Here is a 14,129-nt window from a genome sequence, read left to right on the forward strand (position 1 = left end):
AGCTAAAAAGAAGGCTCTGCGGCAGGAAAGCATGGGCTAAATGTGAAAAAAACAAAGACTATTGATTTTAGCTACAATGTAAAAACAGCTGCACACAGCAGAACTGTCTCTACTGTTGATTTTTTTTCTTATGCAGCCTAAATGATGAATAAAGAATGAGAGAAGCATATCAGCTTCTCCCCCACTTCAGCGACACAGCAGGAAGATTGCTCAGACGTCTCACTGTTCATCACTCAATAGTAGCCATTCTTACCCTCATGACACAGACTTGAGATAATACAGGACATTGTGGTGTAGCCTCTTTATCTCCCAGCCTAGAACTGCAAATGTCTTCAGAGAGTATAGTTTACTCTGGCATTTCTGAGAAAAATATTCTTTATTTTATACATGTGACTTTAACTTTGTTTTATATCAGTACTTTAAATAGCCCATATCATGGAAAAAATAATGTTGGTCACTTTTTTTTAAGAGTTTAATGTGCTATTTAAACACTGTTCAAATTTCATATCTGTCCATACAGTCCATATATGGGAATTAGGCTGAAAAACAAGACCCTTTTTGAACTCAATGTCACGAAAGCCAGTGCATAGATGTACACTGAAGTGCCTATTTAGCCTACAGCAATTAAGCCCCACCTATTCAAATTTTATAAGGAATGTTTCAGTTTGGACTGCTTTTTGAATAAGACACAAAATAGGCCATCCAATCAGAACAGAGCTCAGAGGCCTGGGATAAAGAGAAATTTGAAAAGCCTCATGTAAAAAGAATGACAACCATTTCTGGTACATAAAACAACATATGGGCCTACAATTTCAAATCACTCTAGAGATCTGCCAAAAATGCTGTCGGCTATGATGCAGTCAACAAACTACTCACATTTATTGCAGCCTTTCATGACTGACTAATTGCGTGAAATTCAATCTACAAATGAAGATGCGATTAATTGTGGCATCCTAATCTCTAGCACAATGTCACAGTGCTGCTGGGTCATTTCCTGTTTTGCAGACTCTCTACAAGAGTGAGGATTCATAGCATTGGGGTTAAACTTTGGAAAAGGGAGACTGGCATGGTGAGCAAGGATTACACCATGGAAAAAGTATACTAACACAGTATACTAGTCTGGATTTGTTTAATGAGATGAGCAAAGAAATCATGTGACTGAAGCTCTATCTGCAGTGAACAGCACTCAGGGAGGTGGAGAACGCTCCTGTCAGCTGTCAGACAGTAATAGAGTCCAGCAGCCCTCCCCTTCTGTCTCTAGTCATCAGCCTAAAAATAGCCTAGAAAACCTTTCCAAACACTGGTTGAGCTCTATACCTTGATATAGAATGAAGACTTGAACAGCTGAGCCCAGTTGTCTTGTACCTGCTCCTCATTCCAATGCACACAATAACAGTGCAGCTGTTCCTGCCCTGCTAACTTGCTAACAAATTGTCAACTTGCAGCTGATTAAATGACTGACACACTATTTTCAACACATACCATCTACAAATAAAAGCTAGTTGTGCTTATGCAGACTACAGTATATGCAATAGAGTCTACCTTCTCATCCCAGACCAGTAAATGACTTTTCAGATTTTCCAAGGAGAACAAACTAAGGCAACGTTATTAAATTAAATAAGTACAAATATCAGGAGATCTAGAATCTCTGGTATTGCAAAGGCTGCATCATGTAATGTCAGGATACTAAACAATGATGCAAAGCCTGAAAGCATGCAGGCAAAAGTTAGGCAAAAGTTATTTCCCTTCCTTGATGTCTGAAAATATGCATTCTTTTACCAAATCATGGTGTATGGGTGGGCATATTTTTTATTTACCTTTATTTAACCAGGAAGTCCCTTGAGGTTAAAATCCATTTTTTGAGGGAGACCTGAAAAACCCTTGAAAGTATTAAAGTTACCAGAAAGGCTAGTGTTTTGGGGCTATCAAGCCCTTTTCCAACTCCATTAAACTTCTCCATTCCTGCAGAAATTTGGGATCCAATTTTACAGCTTTTTAAAATCCTACAACTATGCAGACCTCAGCAGAAGTTATCTTCACCCTCATTGTACGTTTATGATTGAAGCCCAAGTCCTGAGCAGAGAGGAAGACCCTGTTAACATCGCAAAGCTTCATATCCAGGAAATACTTTGCAATTGACCAGCCAGTCCCCAGTGGACTCCATCCATCTGCTAAGCTCAGATGCACAGGAAATGCAAAATTAGTGCAATGTGAAATAATAAAGAAAAAGAAGCGGGAAATTTGTTTTCAGTTACGGTTTCCAAAATGTCACCAGGCATATCATATCTAACTCTATGGGTCATTGTTGCTCACAAAGCTCATTATTCTTTATGATCACAATTTCCACAGGCTGCGGCACCTCCCAGAGCAAACTCTGTCCATTTATTGGCTTCTTTTATATCACAAGCAATCGGATGACTTTGGCTGAGGTCATCAGGGCATGGCAGGCTTCAAAACCAACAAGGCAGAGACCTCACACATAACTATACAGCTGACCTACAACACGGACCACAGCTACAAATTCAAGTATACATACACGAGACACTTGATAAAAAATGTTGTCACATTCCAACAGATTAGCAGCTTCGACTGTCAACAGGACTGCGATCAAGGATTTACAGCACTGAGAAAAAACGAGCTGAGGGAACAATGTGGAATAAACACGCACTCATAAACAATACAGTGTGACCCGTAAAAGGAACTACAGACTGAGGACTTACAAAGCTGTGTGCAAAATACAGATGTAACCACGGGCGCAATCCGTTCCTCGTCAAGCTCTTCATCTGCTGAGATGCAGATCGAGTCCATCAGCAACGTGGCTGCTGGCATGTAACAGCGAGCAGCCAAATAATGACCTAATGCTCTTCAGCTATTTCTCACACTGTAACAGCTGTGAGGAATAGCTGAGGGGGAACAATCGCTCGGTTTATTTTCCAACCTTTCGGTCTGACCTAAATGTAAGAGAGGCTGAATTACATTATATGGATTTGTCTAATATATGCATGAGCTCGTACGATCAGTCCGACAGAGCATGGTTAACGGGAGCACTAAAATGTTCAGTGAAATGAAATGAAAATGGCACAACTGTTGCCGAAAACGTCAATCCAGAATGGACACGAACCTCCGTGTTAACATGACAATGTACTAACTACGGGGCTAGCTAGTAATTCTGGGGAGCAGTCGGTGTTTCCAGAAGCTTACCTTTTTTTCTCTGTCGTCGATGTTGATGTTGCAACTTCGCCCCTTGCAAACAGAAACGAGGCTAGCAGGCTAGCTAACTATAGCCGTATCCAAACGGCTCCATCCCAGTTCACCACCACGCCGTTGCAGCGTTAAGAGAGGGAGAGATAGAAAGAGATAGAGGAGGAAGAAACAGGACTTCACTCCTCTTTACTCCTTTCCGATGTCTGTTTCCTTCTGAGAGGACAGATATGTCAGTCGACTAGCCACTTAACCTATAACTAACGTTAGCTCGCTGGTTTTGGGGGGTAACGGTAGGTTAACGTTCCCAGTGTAGCTTTTATACTGTGTGTACAAGTCCTTCGGTCCAAAGAGGGTTAAAAACGTCGGCGAAACGTGTAGTTCCTCTTACAGTGAAGCGCGAAAAAAAGTAATCTGAATAAACGTTAGCTGTTTCGTTAGCCAGTTCTCCTCAGTAACCGCCGTAGTGTTAAAAACACGAATCCCCGAAAAGTACGTTAACGTTAGCCAGCCGCGCTCGTCCGTCCCCTCGTCCCTGACCGACCGGACCAGCGGAATTTTAGACCAGAGCGTTCAAGAGCAGCGCTAGGAAAGCGAGAACAGCCAAGCCGAGCACACGCTTTTCTGGAGCTACAGGAGAGAAGCAGGGTTGTAGGCGCGGTGTGAAACAGGCTGTAGCGGTGCTCTAACGCATCCAGCTGCCTCTCCGCATCCAGCTGTTGAGTTGAGCGGTGGCAGGAAATGCCAGTGGAGCTGGGAGCGCGGGGGAGAGGACAAACACGGACAGGAGTAAGGAACGGATTCGCCCCGGGAGCCGAGGCTTTTCTTCTGCGTTTCAGTTCAGAACCGTCAGATTTTCTCCTTAACGTAAACCACCAGCTCGTTTAATCTCCACAAAGACGCACTTTTCACTTCACCGAGCTTTTAAGTCTAAAAATATACATGAAACTTTTTTTCAAAAACAGGCCTCGGTATATGTTCTTTCACACAGCTGCCTGCCTTAAAGGGGCATTCCATCCATTTTTAAAAAAATGCTCAATAATTTCGTCCTTGAGATGCAAACAGACATTCAGAGTGGTTTGATGTAAAACGGTTTGCTGTAGAGTAACTTACAGACTCTGATTTTCTTTACAGTGGTGGTGATAGGAACCAGTAGTCATGCTGTCTACAACGCAAATATAGCCATTTTATTTACTATTCAAATCCACCAGTGAACCTACACGAGTCTTCCGTGTTTTTATATGTAAAGTTGATGATGGTATAAGTCATAAATCTAAAATAAGTTTTCTCTGGGGACTATTTTGCCTTACAACGCCCTGCTTTTACCCCTCCGCCATGAATGGATTCAAATACGTTTTAAGCCAAATCTTTATCACAAAATTACCATATACCAATGTGTCAGACATGAGGTAACATTTATCTAACCATTCCATGTAATAACTTTCTGTGAGGGAGCTTTGAGAGGTATTAAACTCTTTAGACGTCTGGTTCCTATCACTTCCACTGTGAACAATTCTGACTCGGCAGTTTTCTTTAGAATGGAGCATTTCGCATCAAAACAGCCTGAATGGCAGTGTTTTCACTGTAATCATTTAATTATGCAGAAATTATGAAACATCTGTGGAGTTCCCCTTTAACCAAATGCCAGTTTAGCAAGTAGCACTACTGCATGGACTGCTTCAGTTTAGAGAGGAGCAGTGATCTAACAACAACAAAATGCCTTCATCTATAAGCACTTTTTGATGCACTAATAACAAAAAGGTTCAAACTGTTTTGCACAGTAGTCATAAAATGCCATTTCTGCCTGTTTTGGAAGTCCCGTCTGATTTTTTCTGCTTCAATATGGATGGATAGAATATGGAATATATTTAGATGGAAATGTGCATTATTTACAAAGCTGAAGTGATCTGGATCTACGTTTTCATAGGTGAACACAAGTCAATATTTATGTAAGTGTTTTTTTTCATTGTGTCCATTGTATATGACTGTCTAACATTGTTTTCACAGCCGTTCTCACTGCTCACTAGCAGCTCAACACAGACATAGCCAATAGTGTCCTAGTTAATCCAATTACAGAGTTATGGGAAAATATATTTTTATTTGATCACATGAAGTCGATTTCCATTCAGGCCTCTAAGGGGCCTGCAGAAAGGGGCTACCCCAGTGACACTGACATCCTATTGCTTAATCTTTTCACAACTCCCACTTATCTTTGCAAGACACATGGCAATCAAGTGACCTAGTTCCCTATAGACATACTTCTTATTTTGTCTCTAACACCTTTAAACCAACTCAAACTACCCAACATAAGAGTAAACAGTACTTGCACTCATGCTCTTACATTTTTGACTTGAAAGAGAGCCTTCAGACCGTACTAAAAATCATTGGCAAAAATAATCCTTCACATTATCTGATTGGTATTGCAAAATACACTCAAATTTATTGCCAGTTTTCATTACAGATATCACAATCAGCCTTTAAAAAGAGCTTTGTTTACTGTTTCCTATTCCTGCAGATCTCACACATTTATTACCATTACAATTATTTTCAAGATAATGTAAGGTAGGTTCAGACAAATAAAAATAATAGTAATATTAATAAAACAAAAATAATCATTATGCAAAGTGTTATGTGCTATGTGAATAAAAAATCATATTGCTCCAAATTGTAATGCAGATTGTCCTCTAAAATTACTAAAAACAATGTTTCCACCCTCTTCATATTGCTGTGGGGGAAAGTATATGAAGGGTTTCGTTGCAAAACATATTAATTAAAGACCATTTTTACATTTTTTTCATGATATACATTATCGTTATTTGGCTTTACACATACAAGAAATATCAATGTTATATTATGATTAATATCATCTTTATTAAAGAAATTAAAACGTATTTTCTATTAACATCAGTTGTTATTTGTTTCAAAAAGTCCCTATACATTAAAATTGTTACAAATGAATATACAGCATTTTGGAATGAAGCCATTCGAATTTCAACAGTTCAATAAAACAGCCTATTGGGATTTAAAATCCAGTAGAAAACAATAAATGAACAGTTAAAGTTCAACATATATAACCGGCATAAACATTTGTCTTAACAAAGCTTCATTTAATGGTTTATATGTTAATTTAATAACAAAATATTGCACAAGCCTGTCCAAATCACATGATAGTACAGACAGCATTAACATGATAGGCAGCCAATGTGCGCCTGTTAGCAGTGCTTTAGGAAAGAAATATGCATTGGCATAAAAATTGCATAAGCATATCTTATAAAATATAAATATTTAGTGCCTTATTTACTTCCAGTACCTTTTATTACAATTCCTGTTTAACTGGATATTTGATCTCTTTAACAGAGAAAGAACAAACTATTATATGCTCTTAGATCCTGATTTACTCTACTTTGTACATCACTACAGTTTGAGGCTCAACCTCTTGAAATGCTACAGCAAAATGCATCATTTACAGTTCAGCTCAATCAACTGACCAAGAGTGAATGGCGCCACCCAGTGATTGTAAAGCTAAAATGCATGTGAGGTCTGTACAGAAGACATTCTAGGTGGCATTTTGTTTCTGTGCCCATATGCAAGATAAACTCATCTGTGACAGAACAAAACGTACATTTAAATCATAGTTAAAAAAAAAACTATACAAATCTACAGTATGTGTCATGAACCTACACAGATATACTAATGACAGAGTTCCCCAAAGCATCGGAAGTGTACTTACCATTTCATAATCTTCGTGCTGTGACAATTATGGAAAACTGACTCAGATTGTGCTTCATATAATTCAGTGTCTATCAGAAGATACACTTAAAGAGGAATTCCACCTTTATTCCCAATATCTCAATAATTCAGTTGTTTAGATGTAAAAATAATGGAAACCCTAAAAAGTGTCTACTGGTTTCTGGTGGTGTACAGTAGTCAGTAACAGTATTTTGTGTATCTGATGGGTTAATATTACAGTATAAAGGATCTAATGGTTTAGCAGGTGTTCTGGGACTGATTCCAGATACATTTGATGGTTTGAAAAGTCATTCAGGTTTGAAATGTTGTATTAATGAAACAGTGGTGCTGGAACTAGAACTGAAGTTGTGATGTATACAACTCAAATATAGACATTTATTTATTATCCAAAATGACCAGTGAAGCTGCAAGTGTCATCTATGTAGTTTTATATGTAATGTTGATAATGACAAAATAGAGGTAAATCTGGAATTTTTTAGATACCATTTTGCATGTAACTCTTTTGGCGTGAATGGATTTTAGGCCAAACGCTTATCTCAAAACTATTTTAAAGAGATACCTCAGACATCAGGCAGTATATGCTTAACCATTTTATGTAATAGTTTTCTTTGAGGTAGCTATTAGAGGCATTAAAATGCTTTGGACGTTTTGTTATTATCAACATTGTTGTGAATAATTCTGACTGTAGGTATTCCTAGAAGGGCACATTTCACATTGAGCCGACTTTGTGTGCACGTGAACAAAGTAATTATGTCTGGATGTTCCAACTTGAGATAAAGTGTAATACCTTTTTCACCAGAAAGCTAGCAAAAAAAAGCTTGACTGTCCTGAGTCTTATTCATAGAACATACAGCACCCTTCTGAAATGCTGTCAGATGAAATTATCTGCAGGTCCTTACTTCCATAACGTCTATATCTGCCCTTTAAATGATAAATCCACTGCTGCTCTCTGTCTCACTTCACATTTATAATAACAAAGAAGTCATAATTTACTGCATAATCTCCTGCGACAGAACACAGATTTACCTGCAATGTTACAGGGAACAAATAGCAAAAGCAACAAGAATGCATAACATACACTTTCTAATTTAAGATACTTACTATAATGTCCAGTGTGTTTAAAAAGCAAAAAGCTAAATTCTTAAGAAAAAATAATAAAAAATAAAACTTTCAAATGTACAGTATTTTTACACATACAAGTAAATTAAAAACATGTTCAAGTTCTGAAATAAAAAAAGGTCTAATTATTACATTCCTAATTATTATAGATATATGCAGGTTTTACAGCAGGTGAATTAACTATATAAATGTTTCCATCTCTTCATATATTCTTAATTCAGAATTTTATATACAGTATTGTCTAAGAAAATTTCAGTTTCGAAATGCTCCTCATCATTGTTTTATAGTCTGAGATGATGCCTCTCATATGTGAAAAGCATATCAGAAGCACATCTTCTGCTGTAAATAGAAATATGTAAGATAGGCCCTTACAGCATTCTATTATATGAAATATGAATATATTTCTTTATGTCAGTGAAACAGTCACACCTTTGACATTCAGCTAAGTAATGAAATGGCTCTTCAAGCTTTTTCTAAAACCTATATTTCCCTCAAGATTTGATCCTAAGGTGAATGTCACCTCGAGTCCACCTTCAACTAATGCCATCGTTGGTCCACGTTCCCATAGACATTGAATGCTGCTGCATTTTGGTAAATTAGGTCCACATTGGTTCCCATCCTCGATTTGATGATGTCTACAGCACACTGGTTCAGGAAGACATATTGGTCCTGTGGATGGATATTAGCAAAATGTAAAAAAGCTGCCAAAATGTACGTTATTATACAGATATAGGTGAAAGCCCTGGAAAAGCATGCATGTTTATTTTGTATTCTGTGTATTTGTTGTCTTTTCTCTCTTACCTCCGTCTGCACCATTAGTGGTCTGTGCATGCGCATGTCATAGACGATTCCAAAAATGTCCACCATGCTTTCCCTCTCAATCTGGAAGATTAGGTGATCAAGGGCAATAAAAGTCCCGGTCCTGCCCACTCCAGCGCTATTGAAGTGAGGGACAGAAGCATTTAAAATGAATTACGATGAGACTAATGATTGTAAAGATACACAAACATTAAGGGTTGTGTTTTGACTTTAAATAAGCTACTTTGTGGACAATCACAAAGTTCTGAAAATTATATGTAAATGTTGTTTTCTCTGTTCATTCAGCTTTGCTCATTACATTAGTGTTCGTAATGGGTGGGTTCACATCTTTCAGAGTGTATGGCAACCAGTCTGTGAAACAATCAGGTAAAGGTTGTGCAGAACATAATTTACTCTTTGTCTCCTGCAACTGAACACAAATTCATCTGCAATGTTACAGGGAGCAAATAACAAGAGTGCATCACGTTCAAGTACACTTTCTAATTTAAATTTGTTTTTAGAGAAAAAAAAAAACTTTTAAATGTACAGTATTTTTACACACACATGTAAATTAAAAACATGTTCAAGCACTGAAATAAAAAAGGTTTAAACATTACACTTCTAATTATTATAGATAAAATATATGCATATATGATATTACTGCAGGTGAATTAACAATATAAATGTTTCCATCTCTTTTCATATATTATAAATTCAGGATGGGAAGGTTATAAGCATGGGTCAACTTCAGCTTCAGTTTAGATGTCTTCTCAAAAACCATTTATCTGTCCTATATTTTAAGCGAGAATGCTCTGTCATTGCTGAAACATTCTGCAGAACATGCACTAAGCATACTGAGCAAATATTATATGTGCACACAGTCATATGCAAAGGTTTAGGCACCCCTGATCAAATTACTTTTGTTGATTATCTAAGTGAAAAAATAAGTACACATGTTCCATGGAGAACCCACTTCTGCACACTTTAATGCATAATTATGCTTTATTTTCTGCATTTAACATTCTATTTCCTACATTTGTGTTATTTTGAAGGAATGTATGACGAAACCAGAGCCCAATGTCTAAAAGGAGTTAATGTATATTTAACGAGGACGTTCAGAAGGAGAATACATTTTTGTGAAAAGATCTCACCAATGCTTGCATCTCATCCGCTGGGCACTGTTAAGTGCTCTCTATATCTCATGACATCACAGCATTAGCCTGCTGTTGCAGTCAGTATGTCACCATGTCTACAAAAATGAATGGATGTATACGCCATCTCCCCTATGTGAAATATGTGATCTGTATTCTAGTATGTGAAGTTATATCTGTGTGATGCTACGATCTTCCTGCCCCCTGTCACATATTGCACTGTGTAATTAATATCTGGTCACTCTATTTTAAGCTCACCTGCAGTGCACCACAGATGGAGAATGGCGAGAATACTGGTCCATGTGCTCTCTCACCAGGTGTCTGAAGTTAATGAGCACCTCTGTTGTCTCTGGCACCCCGTGATCAGGCCAGGCCGTGAAGTGGAAGTGACGGACTTCGCGAGACTCCGCCGTCTTCACCTAAGACAGTACTCAAAATTATTTCTGACCCAATATTTTTTAATTTCATCGCTGTTGTAGCAAAACCTCAAGCCTCTCAAACAGTACATTTATGAAATAACACAAAAATGCTCTTAAGCTTAATATATGTAAAGATCACAAGATTTAAAGTCATTAAAATTATTTTTAGGGCAACTGATGTTTTCAAATGGTATGACAAACCCCATCAGAACAGAAAAAAATTGACATAACAGCAACAATTTCTGGGTGAATAGCACAAAATGTGACTAGATTTCAGGCATTAAGGATTTTACCATGAGACTGTGGTGGTCATGGTAGGTATTTTGTGCAAATCATTATCATAAATAATTCTCTTTTATAAAAGAGAAGAGCCGTCTTTTAATACTGTCTACATTAGATAGCACAGAAAATAAAGACAACTTATAGAAGACAATGGCCTTACATTCCTGATGGTGAAGTCTGATATGGTCCAGTCCTCCAGGGCAATCTCTGAAATGTTTGTCACTGTAATATTACTGTACGTCTTGGTTCCAGATGGCCAGTATTTCTCACATTTAACCTAAAGAGGAAAAAGTTAGAGTCAAATGACCTCTTTAGGACTTGAGAGTACTTGCTTCTTTTCAAGGCAGCTTGCTGCTTGATAATGAGAGGAATAATAAGGACATCCCTAGTGAATATTCCTGGTATCCAGAGATATGAAGTTTTTAGTACCTGAACCGACTTGCGTGTATAGTATTGCTTAATACGTAATAGCAGCTAAAAGGAGCATGCAAACAAACTTCATACAAACATTTAAATAACAGCGCACTACATCAACGGCAGACATTACAAGTGTACATATAAGCCTTCATCAGTTGTTGGATATACAGACCACTGAGGTGTAATAATAATGCAGATTAGATTCTTTACTTTGCTGTACTAAAAAGTCATTTTATATTGAAACACTAAACTCACACGTCCTTGCTCGTTGCATTTGGTCAGCATCACTATGGTTTGGACATGCTTTTCCCAGATCATCCTCCAGAACTCGTTGACAGTAGCAGGCAGTGGGCCCTGAGCTGCTATGTACTCCTTCTTCGAGTTGTAACCCTAACAGACAAACATTCATGTGTACAAATATTCAGTCCACACTGTTTGCTGGTCTTTTGGAGGTAAGCAGAGTTTAAACATTTGTTTTCAATGTATTACTTGTTATTGAAATCTCAGAGAACACTATAAAATATTACAAATTTTTATATGTTACTTAAATTGAGTATTATATGAAACATCCAGCAAAGTTTGGATGAAAAAGAAGAGAGAAATATAAAAAACACTGCTTAAAAAGCACTCTATTTGAGAACTGTTTGGGCATGGTCCTAATATTCTAATTAGAATATTAATTAGACATCCCTCAGTCCAACACTCCAGTCTGCTACGCCACTGAAGCAGAACCAACAATCAGTAAACTGGCTCTACAAGGACAGGCCGTGTTGTAGGCTCTGCTGCGCTCACTAAAAACATGATGCAGCATTTTGTATGGCGATGTCTTAAAGAAGGTAAGGTTCTCACTCACTTTACTGCTGTACATCCAGGAAATAATGGTATGGCCGGCTGGACGAATGAATGAATGGATGACAGGCAGATTAGCTAGCGTGCTAGCTCAGTTATGCATGCTAGTTAGTTTTTACTCTTTAAATTGCTCAGACTGAAAATGAGACTGTGGGGAAACTGTTTTGACATAGCTACAGAGGTCAGGCAAACCACATTAGCTTTATAATTTGTGAGGGGACTGCTCACACATGTGTTACCCAAGATTAAGACTGCCCAGTTTACAGGAAACATTTTGGGTGAAATACATTGCACATTTATTAGACACTGGAACGTCATTCACATGGCTTATTTGTACACATGTACACTCACTGAGCACTTTATTAGGAACATTTCCTTGTATCAACACCGTCTGTTCATTTTATCAGTGCCACTTACCAAACAGATCTACAATTACAGACTGTAGTTTATCTGTTTCTCTGCATACTTTGTTAGCCCCCTTTGACCCTGTTCTTCAGTGGTCAGGACCCACAAAGGACCACCACAGAGCAGGTATTATTTGGGTGGTGGATCATTCTCAGCACTGCAGTGACACTGACGTGGTGGTGGTGTGGTAGTGTATATTGTGCTGGTATGACACAGTAGTGTCCTCCCGCTGTCCACTCTATTAGACACCCCTACCTTGTAGGTCCACCTTGTAGATGTAAAGTTTAAGTGATGCTGCCCACAAGATGCTGTTGGCTGGGTATGGTTGGTGGACTCTTCTCAGTTCAGCAGTGACACTGAGGTACACTGAGTGTAGTCCAACAGGACTCGTACCAGCGCAACACACACTAACACACCACGACCACGTCAGTGTCACTGCAGTGCTAAAAGTAATCCGCTACGCAAATAGTATCTGCTCTGTGAGGGTCCGGACCACTGAAGAACAGAGTAAAAGTTGGTAACAAAGTATGCAGAGAAACAGATGGACTATAGTCTGTAATTATAGAACTACAAAGTGCGCCTATATGATAAGCAGTGCTGGATATTAAAGGAGAAACAAGGAGGTGTTCCTAATAAAGTGTTTGGTGAGTGTATATTATGTGCTCATGAGAGCAATATTAACTTACTTAGAAAGAAAACATGGGTTTAAATATGTGGTAGGTAAACCCACTACATTTTTTTATTTTCATGCAAGTAGATATCAACTCACTGCAATGTAGTTTGCATTGATGTAGTCATCAAAGGGGCTGCCATGTGTTGATAATTTGACTCTTGAGGAATCATCTAAGTGAAATAAAGAATATAACTGAGATCTGTTGCAATACAAATCACATGAAAGAAATGATGAAAAATACCTTGAATCTTCAGATACACAAGAAACCATGGCAAAAACTCAATTTCAGCATGTTTTCATTTATACTATTATTATTTGATTGTGTTACTATTGTTAGTACTAATACTACTACAACAACAACTACTACTACTACTACTACTACTACTAATAATAATAATAATAATAACAGTAATGATGATCACGCCCATTGTGGAGACAAAGTGTCTAGGCATGCTTACAAGGTAGCACATTGTTGTAGCGATTCTTCCCCTTGTTTTCCAAAGCAAGGGCACTACTTTTGTTCTGAGCAGTTCCAACTACCTTCAGGTCCTACAAATGAAAATGAGTTCATTTATTTGCAGGAAAAGGCATAACTTCCAATATCAGCAGTTACAGGAGGCAAAAAAGTATTTGGACACTTTAACCACTAGTAAAGTTCTTTAGCTTCATATAATGTTTAACAAAATGATATTTGTTTCAGAGAAAAAGACCTATAGCATAAGACAGAACTTATTGTGGGCTCTTCGTGTAGAGAAAGCCTAAAAAAGAATTTTGAAAGATCTGTTTAAAATAAAGGCCTTTTAGCTTGACATTGTGTTTCTTAATACACTTTAACAACAACTGTCCAAATACTTTTCATGTTCATTTCTTCCTTGTTTTATTTAAATGTAGACCTCATCTTTCTGTAAATGTAAAATCATACAGATTTTATAGCGTCTTCCACACCTCGTACTCTTCAGCAAAGCCACAATTGGAATCCGCTTGCTGCTTCTTGAAATAAACCTCGTAATCCACGACTTTCACGGGAATGCTACTGCATGGCAGAAAAAAAAACAATAGTGCATG

General features: G+C 37.8%; 2 protein-coding genes across 15 annotated transcripts in view; both read right to left on the minus strand.

The window, feature by feature from the left end:
- Nucleotides 1–3,955, minus strand: part of osbpl5 (oxysterol binding protein-like 5) — a 37,522-nt gene extending 33,567 nt beyond the window's left edge. Inside the window, exon 1 of one of the 5 annotated variants that reach the window (XM_036575809.1) lies at nucleotides 3,203–3,955. Coding sequence is in view for 2 of the 5 variants with exons in the window: in XM_036575805.1 (XP_036431698.1) it covers nucleotides 2,721–2,783 (63 nt within the window). In the remaining 3 variants the exon portion in view is untranslated. Of the gene's footprint in view, nucleotides 1–1,817; nucleotides 2,539–2,720; nucleotides 2,815–3,201 lie in introns of those variants that run through there. The other 4 variants (XM_036575810.1, XM_036575805.1, XM_036575806.1 and 1 more) reach the window with 4 other exon arrangements.
- A 1,531-nt stretch (nucleotides 3,956–5,486) lies between these two features.
- LOC118811545 (receptor-type tyrosine-protein phosphatase eta-like) overlaps nucleotides 5,487–14,129 on the minus strand; it is a 65,135-nt gene continuing 56,492 nt past the window's right edge. For 2 of the 10 annotated variants that reach the window (XM_036575811.1, XM_036575812.1), the window contains 8 exons: nucleotides 14,010–14,097; nucleotides 13,523–13,613; nucleotides 13,161–13,234; nucleotides 11,393–11,527; nucleotides 10,881–10,997; nucleotides 10,278–10,438; nucleotides 8,872–9,007; nucleotides 5,487–8,739 (listed from right to left, as the gene is read on the minus strand). In XM_036575811.1, the coding sequence (XP_036431704.1) occupies nucleotides 8,608–8,739; nucleotides 8,872–9,007; nucleotides 10,278–10,438; nucleotides 10,881–10,997; nucleotides 11,393–11,527; nucleotides 13,161–13,234; nucleotides 13,523–13,613; nucleotides 14,010–14,097 (934 nt within the window). In that variant the 3' untranslated portion in view covers nucleotides 5,487–8,607. The remainder of the gene's footprint in view (nucleotides 8,740–8,871; nucleotides 9,008–10,277; nucleotides 10,439–10,880; nucleotides 10,998–11,392; nucleotides 11,528–13,160; nucleotides 13,235–13,522; nucleotides 13,614–14,009; nucleotides 14,098–14,129) is intronic. The other 8 variants (XM_036575815.1, XM_036575818.1, XM_036575817.1 and 5 more) reach the window with 6 other exon arrangements.

Source organism: Colossoma macropomum, unplaced genomic scaffold, assembly GCF_904425465.1.
Source record: "Colossoma macropomum unplaced genomic scaffold, Colossoma_macropomum, whole genome shotgun sequence".
Taxonomy (NCBI): Eukaryota; Metazoa; Chordata; class Actinopteri; order Characiformes; family Serrasalmidae; genus Colossoma; species Colossoma macropomum.